The 19,399-nt window shown below is 38.6% G+C and overlaps 1 protein-coding gene across 6 annotated transcripts in view; it reads right to left on the bottom strand.

Annotated features, from left to right (window-relative positions):
• The window catches only part of Unc-115a (Uncoordinated 115a), a 475,062-nt gene that overhangs the window by 130,166 nt on the left and 325,497 nt on the right, over window positions 1-19,399 (bottom strand). For all 6 annotated transcript variants that reach the window (XM_068226596.1, XM_067142724.2, XM_067142725.2 and 3 more), the window contains 2 exons: window positions 4,801-4,919; window positions 1,169-1,355 (listed from right to left, as the gene is read on the bottom strand). In XM_068226596.1, the coding sequence (XP_068082697.1) occupies window positions 1,169-1,355; window positions 4,801-4,919 (306 nt within the window). The remainder of the gene's footprint in view (window positions 1-1,168; window positions 1,356-4,800; window positions 4,920-19,399) is intronic.

The raw sequence follows: 19,399 nt of genomic DNA, 5'->3' as shown, positions 1-19,399 counted from the left end.
CTCGTCACAGGAAAGTTCGATAAGCCACGATCTTTTAAGGGCATCGGGTACTTTCAGTGCAAATACAAGGCATCTAAAAATGCATACAGTACAGTAATCAAATTAATAAAGTACTTGCACAGGGGAGCCAGCATTGACTTCTCGTTTTTCAGTACTTTTTTCTTTCGTTGCGTGAGATTATGTTTGTCAGTGAGTTATCCAAGTGCATTATTTGAATACTGTAAATGAACCTTGTTGGATACATTTTGGAAATAGTTATTTTCTATTGCATTTAAAAGGTTTTAACTGTGAATCAATGTTAATTGCATGCAGTAACGGATCTTAGAATATTTTTTGACGCGGTAAGGGTTGGCATTTCTGAAGTATGAATTGGCGGTTAAATCAAAATCACTTAATTGAAAGTCCTATTTTTGCGTTCCAACGATTTTGAATCAACTAGGTTTTACCATATCGCAAAATTAACATCCGAGTTCGCCAGTTGTCTGTTTCAACTGTTTACATTGCACGGAAAAGAATTATCCACCACCAGTCGTGTTAATATCCGCATAAAGAAAAGACCGTGCATCGAAAGTGTTTAAGACGTGATGTGTAAACGAATTTGTAAGTAATTTAGGAAAGGATACTAGTGATGCAAGAGACAACGAATCTTTCGATCTACAGGGAATCGAGCCTACTGCATGTTCAGATTAATGAAATACCTATGTCTACTCGATAATTTTCATGGCAAATGTATTTCATAGCAGTGATAATGTATTTCTCAAATATGTTCAGGCAAAGCAGTTATATTCGTACATTTACACATTCATATTTGCGTAAAGACTTCGTGGATGTCGTGAAGTGATATGAAATGTTTGTTTATGCCTATGTTACTCCTCCAACGCAAGGAATTTTAGTTCATTTATTTTTTTCAAAATGAGCCTTCCAAAAATCAGGGTGCGGAGATTATTAGGCGGTGGGGAATATTAGTGTAAATACGCTATGTTTACTTGTTATCTTTATTCTCTTGACTAAGTAAGAAAGTTCACAAATATATGACTCAATAGATATTTCTTACCTTTTTGATGATACAGTTTCATACACAGATAATCATGTATTTTCATATAAAAAATGTAACTTCAAAGATTATAAACTATTTTTAACAAGAAGAGCTATGTTCAATACAACTTACATGCATTGATCGGCGACTCATACCGCAAACGATATGTGGGTTCCCGAGCTGCAGAGGGAGTTCTTGAGGCATTTCGTGGATCTAAATGCGCCAATTTCCATTGCCGTAATTTCTCGCGTTCTCTCACATTCTGTAGGAAAACTTTCCCAATTCCGGTAGCAATCTTGCTTAACTCCTCCTCTTCTTTCTGAAAGTTCAGGTCACATTCAACATTACCAAATAATAAAGAATGAAAACTCAATACTATTCCGTTTGAACTTTTAGTTTCATACATATACAAGAACAGATATACTCAACCTAATAAGCAGTACATTATATTGTCTCTTACAATAGAAATCATGCAGTAATCCTGTCACCTTCAGAAATGTGAATTAATACCAGCAAAAGTATAAAAGGAGTGTGAAATGCGGTTTAATAATATAAGTCAATACACAAATATCTCTGAGAGAAGCCTTAAGAAATTAGACATAAAAGTTACATGTCTTGGTCTCTTTGGGACTTCTTTCAGCTTAAAAAAGGTATATGAAGTTAAAAAGCAAGCATAAGACATTAACACTAAAAACACAACATTAAAAGGAGCCTTTATAAAAAAAAAATAAAAAAAATCTTGACGTTCTTGTTGACAAACACATTAAAAAACCAGAAAAAAAAACGCCCTTTCTTGAAGCCTTCATGTATAAAATGTCTTGATTGTGGTCATGAGACAGTGGTTATGTACCAGGTAGTCTGCTAGCCCCTCGCGGGCCAGTTTTATGCATCCCTTTACATTTACTACAATTCTGAAAGACATCGGTCCCTCTCCCTAAACAGGGGGTAATATAACGAGATGTTTACAGGCTAGAAGACGGCAGGAATTGTGAGCACCACTAGTAATTCATTATAGGTACCTCAAATGAACCCATAAAATGAGTACAGATACGCATAACACGTACTTTAAAACAGGAGGTGGACACACCGACCGGGAGCACGGTACTGTATAGGCTAGAAAGTGGGTGCCATAGGTCAAATGTCGCAGTAGCTCACATGGCAAACGGGCAGGGAGATATGTGATAGTGGATAGTGCTTGAGGTAGGAGGTTCGAATCCCATATAAGAATTATTTTTTAGCAGCCAGTTGCCTGGGACGTGGTAAGGTTGCATATTTGTTAGCTTCCAAGGGCTGATTTGTTTATTTGACCCTGTAAAAGACCATATGTATCGTTGCATTGGATATGGTGCTGCATTGGACGAGGATGAGGAGATGATGGTCTGTGGCCAGTTAGCTATGTCGTACGTGTTCTAAGCTCCGTAGACCATAGGTAGGGCAAAGTATGCCCCATTGGAATGATAACAACATGCGATGGCAGGTAAGTATGTAGCTGCGTGAACTCCCCTCCTTCAAAGCAATTCACAACACAAAGTTTATACACTGCCTCGAGATGTATTCCAGCAACTAGTATGTGGATATGTTACTTATCTATGGAGAAGCTACATAGAATGCATACCAGGCACAGTGCCCGTACCAAGAATACTATCCAGATAAACAACATTTGACGGGCATGACATTTTGGAGCGTAGAAAGACACCTGCGGGATACCGCATCCCTGGCAAGGACACGGCCTGTTCAAGATCATCCCGTGACGTCTGCTGACAAAGAAGAGGTCATGTTTGACGCTATCTGGTGTAACCCTCATACTAGCACACGGGCCATTGCACAGGAGACGAACATCAGCCGAGGGTCTGTTATGCGGATATTCCATACCCACCGGTTTCACCTGTACCATCTGCACTTACATCAGGAGCTCCATGGTCATGATTTCAATGCCCGAGTGGTGTTCTGTCAATGGATCCTACAGCATGTGGACACTGATGCTGCTTTTCTAGCGACTCTCTTATTTATGAAATAGGCATGATTCCACAACAATGGAACTGTTAATTGCCATAATATGCATTACTGGAGTGTGGATAATCCCCATTGGGTGTGACAGACCGAATTTCAGGTACAGTGGGGCGTGAATGTATGGTGTGGAATCATGAGTGATCACCTCATCGGTCCCCATTTCTTTGAGGGCCATCTGACCAGCTAACACTCTCTGTGGTTTCTCCAAGATCAACTACCACCATTTTTGGAGCATGCGCCACTCCTTGACCACTGCAGGATGTGGTTTCAACATGATGGAGCTCCAATGCATGCGGCGGTAGTTGTCCAGAACTATCTCCATGCGACGAATCCTGATAGATGGATAGGAAGGGGAGGACTTGTCCCCTGGCCCGCCAGATCGCCCAATCCTACGCCCCTTGATTTTTTTCTGTGTGGCCATGTAAAAAGAACTGGTGTATGCACAGGAGCCGGCCAGTCCTTGTCACCTTAGACAGCTCACCACCGAGGCAAGCCAATCCGTTTCGCCAGAGATATTGAAACGGGCCAGACGGTCCTTACAACATCGCGTGCAGCTCTGTATCGACCGCGGAGGTCGTCAGTTCAAGCAGGTGCTGTGTTAAATGACGTGGATAACTGAAATCCTATCACATGTTTCCCAGCTACATACCAACAGCCCTTTCCAGGGCCAAATAAACAAATCAGTCTGTGAAAAGTACCAGTATTAAGTATACAACCTTGCCACATCCCAGGCAACTGGCTTAAAAAAAATATTTGCATGGGACGTGAAACATCCAACCCCTGAGCTCTGTCAACTATCACGCATCCTACCACGCGCTAGCCGTGTGAGCTACTGCGACACTTCACCTACGGCGCCCACTTCCCAGCCTATACTGGCCTCAGACCATCATCTCCACATCCTTGTCCAACCCAGCACCATACCCAATGCAACAATACATACGGTCTTTTACAGGGTCAAATAAACAAATCAGTCCTTGGAAGCCATCAAGTATGCAATCTTACTACATCCCAGGCAACTGGTCCCCGCCCGCTTACCCCATATGAGCTACGGCGACACTTGACCTAATACAGTACCATGCTCCCAGTCTGTGCGTCCACCTCCTGTTTTGAAGTATGTGTTCTGCGTATCTGTATTCGTTTTACAGGTTTGTTCGAGGTACCCATAATGAATTAATAGTGGTGCTTACGATTCCTGTTGCCTTCTAGCCCATAAACACACGTCTCGTTATATTACCCTGGATTAGGGAGAAGGACCCAATGTCTTTCAGAATTGTAGTAAATGTGAAGGGATGCATAAAACTGGATCGCAAGTGGCTGGTGGACCACCTGGTATATATCAATGGTCTGTTACATCAGTAAAAAATCAATGTAGAATTGCTTTTCTTCGTGAACAATTAGAAAAATGATAGCTCAAATATGCTGTCAATACAGAAACAAAAAGCTTAATAGTGAAAGTAGTATGTTGCTCCAATGAAAATTTATGTATAAAGAGAAAAAACTGAAATAGGGAAAAGTGCGAAGAATAAGTAAATGAATAGGGAAGAATAGGGAAGAGTAAATTTAAAGGGAAATAAATGTGACTCAACACATGTGGTTTATTGAAATCTGAGAGGTAGATGTAAAACAAATTAACTATCTTTTGTTAAAAAGAAATTTAAACAGGAACTTACTCTACAAATATACACTGAAATTTTAAATTTTAACTCCTAGTCTCTTTTCTTACTTACATAAAATTGTAGAACTGGCATATATACCTTTAATTTAACATCCTCTGTCATTTCACCTTCATCTTTCTTCTCCTTGCCATCAACTTCATCTTCTTCATCAGAACTAGGAACTCCTTTGTATGTGTCAGACCACCGTCGTCGTCGTTCTAAATAAAAGAAAACAAATCTTAAAAAAGAAAATAGGACCAGTTTAAAAAGATATCACGACTTCATAACAATAAAACTGAAGCAAAAAAATAGATATGCTTGTAAGAAACAAAAGCAAGCTTGGGAGTTTTAATTTGGCATTGAGTCCTACGGTGAGGTTAAAACTACAGTGGAGCGACACTCATCTCTCATACAGCTATGATCCTCAAAAGAACATTGGATAGACAAATAAGAGACAGAGCAGAGGGAAAACTTGCAGAACAGCAGTATGGATTCAGAAGAGGCAGGTCCACGTTTGACCCAATATTTATTTACTTTACGTCAAATGATGGAAAGTACTGGGAATATGGTAAGGACATGGTAATGACTTTTCTGTAGAAAAGTCATATGACAGTGTCCCAAGGCAATTGGTATAAAAAAGCTTTGACTGTGGCACAGACTGGGAATGAAACAATGCAGATGGTAACAGTATATCAAAACTGTGAAAGCTGTGTCGGAACACAAGTACATCAAGTTAAATGGTTCAGAGTTGAGACAGGTTTAAGACAGGGAAGTGTATTGACCCCCTTACTTTTCATTATCATCATGGATAGAATTCTACACAATATCAGAGAGAAGATGTAGGGAAAGCAAGTAAATTCTATGCTATTTGCAGACAATTATTGATTGAATGATTGATTGATTGATTGATTGATTGACAACACTGTAATTAGGGGAGATAATGAAGAAGAAGTACAGACACAAGATGATTTATGAAATGAAGATATATGGGATTTTAGAGTAACTATTAGTGCTGTGAAAAGACTCAATAACGACAAGAGGTAATAGAACAGCCAGGTAATTGATAAGAATAGGAAATGAACATCTAAGTACTGAAAGATTTTAAATATTTGGGCAGCATGTCATTACAGAATGGAAATTTGAATGCAGAAATTAAAAAATACATCAATCTGCAAGTTTCTACCAGTGTGCGAGAGCCACTGTTTCATTATTTGGAACAAGGATGTGCCAATTAAGTCCAAGAAGGTTTTATACTCATCCTATCTTACATCTATATTGATCTATGCTTCAGCAGCCTGGACCCTGACTAAGGGAAACCAAAGTAAGATCCAAGCATACAGAGAAAATCAAGATGAGACAGAATACAAAATGAAGAAATAAGGAGAAGAATGAGAGTCTGTATGACATAGCAAAACTGAAATGGTCTGGACACATAATGAGAATACCAGGGAAGAGAATTCCCAACAGAATATTAATGGATCCAGTGACTGCAAAGAGGCCTAGGGGATGTTTTAGAATGAAATGAAGGAGCTCTGTAATGGACTGTATTGAAATAAAGGAGTCGATAGCAATACAGTGCTTGAAGAGAAGTGGTGGAGAGATCGAGCAAGCTGAAGGGCTTTTGTATACTGTACTACATTACCCAGAAAGAATCTGGAAAAGGGAATGGATAAAGTAACAGGATTCCACAGCAAAAATTCCCATTTCAGAAGTCTCATGTGTATTAACCTTAATTAGTACCTTGATAAGAAACCACAACAGGAAAATAAAAATTTTTAACAACCAAGCCAACTTCATTGTAGTATTTTCAGCTATTATATTCTTGCTGAGTGTGTATACCCACAAGTTAAGCACACACATAAAGTAGAACAGTAAACCTTAACAGCTAAAAGAACTTACTATGTATTTACTCTGATAATGAAAATACAATATTCATTGAATGTAAGCCAACTGTGTTAACAGCAGAATCAGCAAAGTATAGAGGGTTGCCCCAGTTAATACAGGATGCGACTTTGAGTGCATGTGTTATTCCTGGAAGCAGCTACATATCGGTCTTTTTGTTCTGTCTGGTTAGTGAGATTTAAAGAAGTGACTTGTACAATCTTATCATACCAATGTTGCCTCATGGCCTGCCGAATTGCAGATGTATGGCAAGGCTACATTGTTGGCCTTTCCGATGCTAATTTCTCAATATCAAGGATTGTACAACAGTGTAAAATGAAAGGTCTCAACACTAGTAAGTCCTCTGTAGGCAATGTGATAAAATTACATATGATAAAATGGTTTCCCGCAAGAAACAACAACTGATATAGATGTTGATTCCCATAGGGAACCTGAAATATTTGTCCCGAATGAGTAAATTTACAATACCAAGATAAATGGTCCATTATTGGACATTATAAATTTTCCAGCTAACTCATTCCTGGTCGCCAGCATTTTGCCCCCGTTCAACTGATGAGCCCAACTTAGCACACGGGGGCGAAACGCTGGCAACCAGGAATGAGTTAGCTGGAAAATTTATAATGTCCAATAATGGACCATTTATACTAGTATGAGAAACAACAACTTCGAAAAAACTGCCGCAGAATAGAGTTCGACCCTCCAGGACTCCGGGCATCATTAAGAAGGTAAAGGCTGCTGACCTGGAGGAAAATCCACCGACTCGAAGACACCTTGCCAGCCACACAAACACATCTAAAGGTACAGTCTACCGTATATTTAAAGATCTGAACCTGGTATCGCGGCGTAAGGCACGTGGACATTCTTGGAAAGCAAGGGATGTTAAAGAACTGCTCACTAATGTCAGAAAATTATACGAAAAGTACCTAGGAGGGGATAAATGGCAGTCTGTCGTTACCCTGGATGAAGCTTTGATTTGTTTGGATGACACCAAGAAGCCCTGAGCAATTACTACCGCCCAAAAGGCCAAAAAGAGCACTGAAACTTTGTCAAGGAAAACAAAGAAAAGTTTGCGGGTTCAAGGTATATTGTGCCCTAGGTAAATTCAGAATCCTCAGAGTGCCAAAAAATTTGAATATCAATGCTACATACTTCCAAAGAATGTCATGGACCCCTATTTCGATGAAGAAATCCCTCCGCTATACGGTTAGGATGCTTCAAATGTATTGATACACATGCATAAAGCATCCAGTCATACTACCAGATCATCAGTCACCTACTACGAAAGAAAAGAAGCAGAGACGGGTATCCGTATCATACCATTAAGTAACATCCCTGTCAAATCACTGGATGCCTCACTGATGGATTTCTGGACTTTGGTTTCCTGAAAAGGGGGTTTTTCTTCTGCACATTGAGGGTCTTTTGAAAGTGTGCAAGGAAGTACGGAACAATATTCCTCTTCCTGTACTCCATAGAAGTCCTCTAGTGCGAAAATTGAGATAAAGGGCATTAGCCCATGCCCGTGGCCATCACATCGAGCACAACCAGGTCTAAAGAAAAGGAATCGCCTAGGACAAATGGTAGGTCAAAATCGTCCAAGCTTAAGTGGAGCAACCCTCTGTACTATGTTCAGCAAAAATTAGGATTATTTAAATTAATTATATATTATATATTATTATTATTATTATTATTATTATTGCTATTTGCCTTACGTCGCACCAACACAGATATGTCTTATGGCGACGATGGGATAGGAAAGGTCTAGGAAGTGGAAGGAGGCGGCCGTGGCCTTAATTAAGGTACAGCCCCGGCATTTGCCTGGTGTGAAAACGGGAAACCACGGAAAACCATCTTCAGGGCTGCCGACAGTGGGGCTCGAACCCACTATCTCCCAATTAATGGATACTGGCCGCACTTAAGCAACTGCAGCTATCGAGCTCGGTAATTATATATTAAGTAGTGGATTTCGCTGTAGTAGTTAACTATATTTGGAGTAGTCAGATATTTCATCACAGTCTTCTTTTTCAGCCAATTCTGACATGTTGAAACATTATTTATACTTCTGATTAATATTTTCATGAATGAATTCTTTCTGCAGAATTGATTATTTCAACCACATTGGACTTCATAATTAGCATTATCTGCCTTTTAAACATCATGATAATCATCATTATCATCATCATCATCATCATCATTTCCCTTTATCCATCTGTAGCTGGGTAGGGGAAAATATGGATCCTCTCCACTTTCTTCAGTATTTCCACCACTCCTCCTCCAACACCGTGTCCCAGTCCAGGTTCTTTTCTATAATACTGCATTGGATTGTGTCCTTCCATCTCAATCGTGGTCGTCCACAGCCTCTCCTTCCTTGCATTTCCATCACCTTTTTTGGTATTCTTTCGTCACTCGTGCTTTATATGCCGGAACCGTCCTAGTCGGCTCTTCTCTATTCTTTCATTCACTTTTTCCACTCCAATTTCTTCTGGGATTTTCTCATTCCTTATTTTGTCTCTTCTACTCTTCTGTATCATACTCCTCAAGAACTTCATTTCAGCTGCCTGTATTAGACTCTCATCCTTCTTTGTTATTGTCCAAGTTTCTGCTCCGTAAGTTGTTACGGGTACGTAATGCAACTTGTACATAGTTTCCTTTGCTTCCATTGGCACATCTTTGTCCCATAACATGTTTCTTACACGATGATAGAAACAGCTTCCAGCTTGAACCTCTTACTAGTCTCAGCATCCAGTCGAGCATTCTCCATTAATTCACTCCCCAGGTATTTGAACGTGTCCACTACTTCCAGGGGCTTGTCTGCAAGTCTAATCTGACCTTTCCCTTCTTTCTCCCCTCTAGTCATAACAAGAGTTTTACTCTTTTCTACACTTATTTTTAATCCACATTCTTCGATTTTCCCCACTCACCACATCCAACTGTTCTTGAACCTTCATTGTCCTCTTCTCCCAAAATCACAATATCATCTGCAATAACATGATGTTCATTTTTCTTCCTCCATATGTTGCTTTTGCTGTTCTTGAATGTGATCCATTACTATTGTAAACAGGATTGGCGATAGAACACTTCCCTGTCTCCGCCCACTAGTCATTCTGAACCAACTTGTCCTGCCAACTTGTGTTTGCACACAACTACAACATTCCTTGTACATTGCCATGATCATTTTTATTAATCCCTGTCCAATTCCTTTTTGCACCAGACTGGCCCAAACTTTAGTCTTGGGGACACTGTCATTTGCTTTTCAATGTCAATGAATGTCATCACCATATCATTCCTGTACTCCCAGTGCTTTTCCATTAGTTGTCTCATAATGAAATCTGGCTCTATTATTGACCTTCCACTTCTGAAACCAAACTGATTTTCCTGTATCTGATTTTCAACCCTCAACCTAATCCTACTTTCCAGTATCCTTTCCATTATCTTAGCAACATGGATTATTAGAGTAATTCCCCTGTAGTTCTTCAATACCTTCTTATCGCCTTTCTTGAAGATTGGGATTATTATTCCCTTTTGCCAATCATTAGGGACCTCCTTACTCTCCTAGACAATCCTGAGAACTAGGCATGTCCACTGCAGGCCTACAGCTCCAGCTGCCTTTATCTCCACTGAAATTTCATCTATTCCAGCAGTTTTTCCATTCTTCATCTTTCTTGCTGCCATTTTAATTTCATTAATTGTAATTTATTTATCCATTTCTTCAACTAATTGCCTTTCCTTGTCATCCAGTGAAAGACTGTCATCAGTTCTTATGTTCAGCAACATCTGAAAATATTATCTCCATCTATTTCTTATTTCTTCTTGTTTTGTTAATATTACGCCACCTTCATCCTTCACAAATCTGGTGTTTACTTGATCTCTCTCTTTGTTTCTTAAGTTACCATACAGTAATTTCTTGCTGCCCTGCATATCATCTCTCATTTTCTGTGTGAATAAGGCCCATCTCAATTTCTGTTTGAATAAGGCTCAGCTTTTCCTCTTTTCTTCCTCCACTACTTTCTTGGTCAAATTATTTGCCTCCACATATTTTCTTCTACTTTCTTCGGTCTTAGATGTTTTCCATGCTTTCCATGCCATTTTCTTTTCCTTCACTTTAATCCTTACCTTATCATTTACCCTTTACCCTATACCAGTGTGTCTCTTTGTCTTTAACATTTCCTGATGTTCTACCACATACCTTTTCTGCACATTCAACCAGTGTTTCCTTAAATCTTTTCCAGTCATCTTCAACATTCCCCATCTCCGTCCTGGGTACCCTTTGAAATTCTTCTTGTATGCTTTTCTCCTTCAACTTCCATACTTTAATTCTTTTCTCTCTTCTTAATAAGGGTTCTTCAATCTTTCCCACTTTCAATTTTCCTATCACAACTTTATGATCTCCACCAAAGACTTCTTCAGGCATGGCTGTAACCTCTAAAAGGTTCTTCCGGTGAGAGGGAGGATTTACACAGGTAGTACAAGAACCGACTCGTCTCAGTAACTTACTAGATGTATTCTTGGTTAAACCATGGGAAATGTTGATAAAACTGAGGTAAATGAATGAATAGGTGACCATAAGGCTGTAATAATGAATGTAGGACTGGTACCAAAAAGGCTTAATAAGAGGGTCACACAAGACAAGAAATTGAAAAACTAAAGTCGAATTTGGGACTTACCTTAAATCACAATTCAGTTGTTGGATAAGTGAAGGGAGTAATGTGGATACACTTTGGGCTAAATTTAAAGGAATCATTTGGGAAGGAGAAAAGAGATTTGTACCTGTTAAGAAGGGTAAAATGACCTCAGACCCTGTTTCTTATACAAGGGAAATAAGAAAATTAAAAAGAAAATGTAGAATAGTAAACAGGAAAATCAAAGAGGGTAGGGAGAGTAGAGAAACTAGAAAACAGCTAATGAGGGAACTGAATAGAGTGAAAAAGGAAGCAAAAGAGAATTACATGAATGGCATACTTCAAGAGGGTAATGACCACAAAGGGAAATGGAAAAAGCTGTATTCATATATCAGGAATCAAAAAGGAAAAGGTATCCAAATTCCTAAAAATGGTGGGAGAAGGGGGTGAACACTATTTAACAGATACTGAGAAAACAAACCTATTTAAGAGGGAATTCAGAGATTCAGTAGATGATTGCCAGGAGTTGGAAGCCAAAACAGAAGATAGGGAGAGGCACAAAGGGAAACAAGAAGCTTCTCATTCACAAATAAAGATATTTTCAGAGAAAACCAACTGGTTCAGCATGGAAAAGCAGCAGGAAGTGATCAAATTACTGGGGAAGTGTTAAAGACAACGGGTGGTACATAGTGCCTTATTTAAAATTTCTCTTTGACTATGTCATAAGTAATAGTGTAATACCAAAGGAATGGAAGGAATCTATAAAAATACCAATTTATAAAGGAAAGGGTGATAAAAGGAAACCAGAGAACTACAGACCAATCAGCCTGACCAGTATAGTTTGTAAAATACTGGAGAGCTTAGTATCAAAGTACATCAGAGGAATATGTGATGATAAAAATTGGTTCATGAGAAGCCAGTACGGATTTAGAAAGAAATTTTCTTGTGAGGCACAACTGGTGGGATTTCAGCAGGACATATCAGATCAATTGGATTCAGGAGGCCAGTTAGATTGCATAGCCACAGATCTTTTCAAAGCCTTTGATAGAGTGCAACATGGAATATTATTAAAGAAATTGGAGGGAATAGGATTAGACGTAAGGGTTACACGTTGGATAAAAACATTTCTAAATTCAAGGGTTCAGAAAGTCAAAGTAGGAAATAATGTATCGCAGGAAGAGAAAGTTTGTAAGGGAATTGCACTGGGTAGTATAATCGGTCCGTTACTTTTCTTAATATACGTAAATGATTTAGGGAAAAATATAACATCAAAAATAAGATTGTATGCAGATGACATAATTATTTATAGGGAAATAAATAACATTGAGGATTGTTCAGAATTACAAATGGACCTTGAGAGTATCCAACAATGGGTTGAAGAGAATAATATGAAGGTTAATGGAGGCAAATCAACTGTTACAACATTTACAAAGAGGAGTTTTAAAACTGAATTTGAATATACTTTGGATGAGGTAGTTATCCCAAAAAATGGCAAGTGCAGATACTTAGATGTGAGATTTGAAAGTAATTTGCACTGGAAGGGTCATGTGGATGACATTGTTGGGAAAGCATACAGATCGTTACATGTCATAATGAGGCTACTTAAAGGATGCAACAAAGAATTAAAAGAGAAAAGTTACTTAAGTATGGTTCGTCCATTATTGGAATATGCAAACAGTGTTTGGGATCCTCACCAAGAATACCTAATAAAAGAAATAGATAGTGTGCAGAGGAAAGCAGCAAGATTTCTAACAGGGGATTTCAGGAGAAAGAGTAGTGTATCAGAAATGTTAAAGGAACTTGGGTGGGAAACTTTAAGTAAGAGAAGGGAAAAAACTAGACTTACAGGATTATATAGAGCCTATACAGAAGAAGAAGCATGGGGAGATGATCCGTGAGAGGCTTCAGTTGGAAAATAATTATATCGGCAGAACTGACCACAAATATAAAATTAGAAGGAATTTTAGCAGAAGCGATTGGGGTAAATTTTCATTCATTGGGAAGGGTGTGAAGGAGTGGAACAGTTTACCAGGGGTAGTGTTTGATCCTTTTCCAAAATCTGTACAGATATTCAAGAAGAGAATAAACAGGAACAGAGAAAATAAATGAAATGTTAGAGGGCATTCAACCAGTGCAGGTTAATGTAAATAAAAAATGTATGTGAATAAATTAATTCCATCCCCTGGTGTAAGGAGTTTAGAGAGCCAAAGTAGGGGACTGCCTGTAGGGGTGAAGTACAGTGGGGACTTCAAGGGCCCTGGGACCGCTACGGTAGCTGTGAAGGCCCTTCAGGAACTCTGAAAAGTGGTGGCATAAGGGGCTCTGGTTAAGACGCAGCAGGTTTAGGTTCCAGAATGAGAAAAAAATAAATAATAAGTAAATAAATGCAATGTAAATTTTAATCTTATATCAGTTGTATAGTATCATTTGAAGTAATTCCACATACTGTATACCAGTTGACTATATTTGTAAGTAGTACAGGAGATGATATAAGTAGAATTTTGTAAACAATATAAATTGATTAAGGATGAGCTGTGTGTTTTTGCGTAAATTGTATAATATTGTATTATAGGAAAATTTTCTTCTTGTTAATTTAATATTTAGTGCTTGACAATAATGTATTTTAGTGTACCATTTGCCACAGAGGTAGACACCTCAATTGCAAATAAAGAGATTTTGATTTGATTCGACTCTTTCTCTATGATTATATAATCGATCAGGGTCCTTGTTCGTCTGTCTCCCCAACCATACTTTGTAATCTTCTGACTGTTCTTCGTAAACCAGGTGTTTCCAAAAATAATTTGGTTCCTCATGCAAAAATCCACCAACAACTCGCATTCTGGATTTACCTTTCCATATCCAAAGGGCTCTACAACATCTTTCTTTCCTTGTCATTCCATTCCAACTTGTGTATTTAGATCTCCCATCAATAGCACCTCCTTATCTTCTATATGTCTCTCCACTTCCTCTAAAAAGTCCTCTAGATGTTCATCTATGCAACCCGTTTGTGGGGCATACAACTGAAATAGATCTTTCATGTCATTTTCAAACTGGAGTCTCATCACCATCATCCTATTGCTGACGCATTTTGTATATTCCACATATTCTTGGATTTCTTTTCTCATTGAGTCTGTCGTGAACGGCGGCTCACGACGCGCCTTCCGCGTATTAACGAGAGAGCGAACGGGTTCGAATGGGATTCGAATCCGCGAACTCCAGGGTGGAAAGCCTGTGATTTAAAAGTAGCAGGCATATGAACGCATGTATATATGAAGGGAAATGATAGGAGAGTTTGTGTATATTCCATAACTCATAATTCATAAATGACAGTAATAATAATAAGAGAAATAACAGAATATTTCAAAGAAGGATTTAGAATATTCGATATTGCTTTGGGAGCTCGTAAGCCAAGAGCTTTGTGCGTCAATATTGTGAAACATTGTGTAAGTCAAATGCGCACTTCTTTTGGGTTAGAAATATACAGAGTCACGTGTAAGAGACGTAGAAACAGCTTCCAAATGTTCTAGAACAATGTGTGTAATGCAACGTGAGAGGGTGGTTCTGTGCGCAACAACCAATCGGAGAACAGTGCAGTTGTGACGTGAACTAGTGACTTGTGGTGGTGGTATATGAATCAGTAGGATTACTCGAGAAAGAATAGAATAAACTATATAACTGGGTAACTTGTAAACAACAGGGCTTTTTGACTCACGACACTCGAAGAAGGCTTTTTGACTGTGATCCCTCGAAGAAGACTTTTGGACTAGTAGACCTCAAAGGAGGCTTTTCGACGGTAGGCAGTATCGCGCAGAAGAGTGAATAGTTAATTAGGGAGAACTGTTGGAGTACTGGTAGACTTAGCATTCAGTCGCAGACGCAGTAAAGTGATAGTAAGATAGAGGGGTATCAGGCTCTTGAACTGAGTGTGACTTGTTGCTGAACAATCACAAAGATTCTCCACACCGATTGTCAAAGTAGGTGTTGGAATATCAGCTTATAGACTAGCAGCTTAATTGTAATTGGGATAATTCACGTAGCCGCGAAGATTAACGAGTTCCAGGGATACCTACGCAGAAGAGGAGAAGACAAGAAGAGAAGAGTGAAGACGTCAGCTGGACAAGAATCAGCTATACTCCGTAGTTAAGTATTCAACAGTAAATATATGCATTATAAGTATTCTTGTGTGTACTAGGAACAAGACTTAAAGACATTCTCATAGATCTGAAGTTGAGAAGGGATTGAGAGTAAATGGTGTCAGAGATCTTATATTGTATATATTATTGTATATATTGATGTGTGAATATCCTGGGTGTAGAATATAATTAGTGTTTAAACTTTGCCAATCTGACTATACACTCCCAGAACTCCGAACCCAAGTCCTCAGCCTGTTGTACATCCCTTAGGGTCACGACAAGTCTCAGTCAGTCGCACACTCACTCATTGTCTCATTCACCTGCTGCTTTGAAACACCAAGTGCAGCATGTCTTAATTCAAACATACTAGACATATTTCTTTATGAAACTTTTGTTAGACTAAAGTACAATCGCTGTAAGTTAGCTCACAAGAGCTAATGACGACATAAAATTTATACTTAAAGGTGTTAATTTAAAATAATAATTGAAACTAAAAACTGTGTTTACCTAAGAAAACAAAAAACTATGAGGTCCACAACCTCACCATGTGCTACTATTGTTCATTTCCATCTGCATCGTTTGTTTTTTCATTTTTCACCCTTGTAAAGTGAAAACCGTGAATACGGAATGATTCTAATAGCTTGTAATAAAATTTATAAGTATTATTTAACGGGTACGCGAGTTGTATAATTAACGTTGTTCAAAATATAACCGCTGCCAAGGATGGATTACAACCGGGCTAGTTTCCTTAATTTAGTGCCACACAGATTGAACTCACATCTGCGCGCAGGCTATAATCAATAGTAATAGTTGTAATCGTGTGTACGAGCATGTTAAGCGGTGATGTAGATGTTTATCGTAACTCAATAGTTCCAGATATGCCCAACATCAAGGAGACACCAACCATGAAGTATCCCAGAGTTGAGCAGAGGACCTTCATTCCTGTGCAGTGTACCGTCGTCATGGGCTAAACACGCATGACATAGCAGTCATGTGATTCGTCGCTGATAAACAGGGAGTGTGGTACCATTGTTTCCTCTTGTATACGTAAGCCACTTAAATCATTTGAACACTCACTCACACTAAACTTATAATAAAACCACCTATAATTAAAACATAAATCCACACGGCATGTACTCTGCTAATCACCTAGCCCTGAAATAACAGCTTTAAATTCCGCTTTACTGATCACTGTAAATTTATTTTTGTTTGTGCCTAGAACTATGATTCTTCCTTCCTGGGTCCAAATGTTAGGCACTCTGAGCTGGTCTTGGGTTCGATTTAACAGCTCTTTTCTGGTAGCAGTCAATGTAACCAATATTTTGGTACCTTTGAAGAACTTTTTAGCAAGCCAGACATGATCATGAACATGAAACCGGACGAATTTAACTATAATTGGCCTGTTTCTGAGGTCACCACTTCCGCAGCTGATCTGTGTAGAGGACCCAGTTTATAACCGTGATCGATGTCATCCGTCGTCCATCGTTAAATCTACTTGCAGATTAGTTTTTACTGTTTCTATCAGTTTGGCATAGAAATTCTCAGCTGGTTTTTCTTTCATCCCGTGTATGAGGAAACACTTCCGCCTACTGTATTGTTCATCGTCGCCATAAGACCTATCAGTGACGTAAAGCAACTAGCAGAGAGAGAAACTGTATTGTTCAGCTTGATCGGGGCAGGCTTCGTGCTGGTCAATACCCTGCTGCAGAACTAATAGCTTCTCCTTTACATAATAAATTTCCGCCATGATGTGTTGACGGAAGTGTTTTAACTTGGAATAGAGGGAAATCAGATTTTTACTGACGTGGTCGTTAGTGTTGGCAGCCCTGCTGGCACTAGCTAATGTCAATTGTTCCTGATCCATCTGTTTAACAAAATCTGTTTTGAAGTCCATGCTTATTTACACTTTTCATGAACATATTTTTACTAGAGCTTGATGTCAACTGTCTGATATAATCATTGACACACACTCATAATTTAGTAGCTTGATTAAAATTAAATTAAACATCCTTGGTCATTTCAAAAGTCATTCCTTATGCAGACAATTCCTGTTATGAATGGCGTGAAAAAGTTTCTCATGGGGTTGGTTGGTGCATGCATTTCGGTGGGTTTGGCATATATATGTAACAGCAACTGCTGGCTTGGTGAGGAAAGCAATGGGAAACTACTTCACTCTTCATTTCCCTAGCATACATCTTCAGTGATGCCTAGGTCATCTAAGACAGCTGATGGCAGAGCTGTTGAGGATCCAACCAGCCTTAGGGCTGAGGACTCAACATACATGTATAAATATTCAACGAACTGTAGTCTTTATACTGCAAACACCATTTAGCTGCAAAAATTTAAGATGCACATTCGATAAAATTTTAACAGGTTACTATTAGAATTTTTAAAATATAAACATAATTTCATGAATGATAATCTCCACTTCTTAAAATGAAGCCCACAATCATGTCTGTCTGTCCGTCTTTGTGTTGGCTAATTTCAAGAACCACTGGATGGATTTTGATGCGGTTTTCACCATTCTATTAAGCATTTTTCAAGAAAGGTTCATGTAAAGAAACATTCATCGATGACCAAAGGAAGCCGAGCAGTAACGATTTCAGTGAAACAAGTCGAAGAAAAAATGGTTATTCGTGCACCTTTATTTTTAGCTTACACTGACTAAACCATTAAAGATACATTTATATTATGAGGGTAAGAATTGTTCAGCATAAGATGTCTACAAACAGAGTTCCCGACAGCATATATCTCTCTCTAACACATAACCCACTATAACTTGTTTTTATAATACAGTTGCAAGAAAAAACATCAAATTCAAAAACAACTTTATATTTACTTACTCTTTTAAAACAACTTTTATAATTTGTACCGAGAGGTACACCCGCCTCATTCATTCCAATGAAGCGCCTTAAAGAAGGCCGTCTTCAATATAAAACTTGCAACACTTGTGCAAGAAGTTTGGACTTTTCTTCACAGATGTCTCTACCAAAAAAGTTATGTTATGCCCTCTACAGTAGTGTGAAGAGGAACTATTAAAATCCTTAAGTAATTTTTTATTTTAAGGTTTCCTAAACTGAGTTGATTAGTCTTTGTTTTTTGTGTATCACAGTTTGCTACGCTTCTATCTCTTCCCGCCAAATTTGGATGCTGGCCAATAGAAAATTTTGTGTATTTAATTTCCAACCAATAATCGGTTTTCTTGTACATACTTAATTGTCCAATAAAATTTGGAGGTGTGTCGGGCCTTAGCCCAGAGCTCTCTAGAACCTTCTGCTCGGGTATAAAAGCTGGCACTTTTTCAAGCTACCTTTGTCCTATTGATCAACCAGTTTACTGAGTGTGTGCTAATACTGGAGGCGGGGGCGCGTCGCCCTTCATCGAGTATTCCAGCAGATTAAGGTAATGGCAGCCATTTAATAACTATGTGATAGCCTCTGAAAGCTAGCTCGAGGGGAAGGTTTCCTATCTTTAATAATGTAACCATAAATTTCCAATCTTCTATAATGTAAATTTTAAACAAGCCGAAAAGCTCTTAGCTAAAATTTGGGAACAGAGAGCGTGACACCCTCTCAAGTTCCCTCCCAACTTGACTTTGAGGAGACTATGACTTTGTAACCGTTCTCTGTCTGTAACTTAAATTTTCTCCATCTAGTCACCTCAGTAGTATAGGATTAGCCTCTGTAACTTTGGGCCTGAAGCCCAAATAGGGTTTTAATCTTTTAGTGCAAATTTCAAGGAGTGGAAGTGTCTGCTTCTGCATCATTTTGATTTTCGAGCCAGTAACTTTAACCTGTGTGTGTTTTTTTTTTTTTTTCTTGCCCACAAAACCCCGGTAGAATGGATATTCGATACTCCTGTAAAATTCAATTATTTATGTTAAGTGGTTAGACTGTGGAGTGTTTAAGACAGTGAATTCTGTTTGAATTGTAAAATGTAGGTTGTGCCTCAACAGGCCTCGAAAGTGTAAATTTTATTGAGCAAAGATGTTCTAGTAGTAAATGTAAAAGTTGAAGGTTGCCTTGAGAAGGCTGTAAGGGTATACGG

This window comes from Anabrus simplex, chromosome 3 (assembly GCF_040414725.1).
Source record: "Anabrus simplex isolate iqAnaSimp1 chromosome 3, ASM4041472v1, whole genome shotgun sequence".
NCBI classification, from domain to species: Eukaryota; Metazoa; Arthropoda; class Insecta; order Orthoptera; family Tettigoniidae; genus Anabrus; species Anabrus simplex.
Note: the sequence above shows the minus strand (reverse complement) of the source record. Positions and strands in the feature narration are given on the sequence as shown.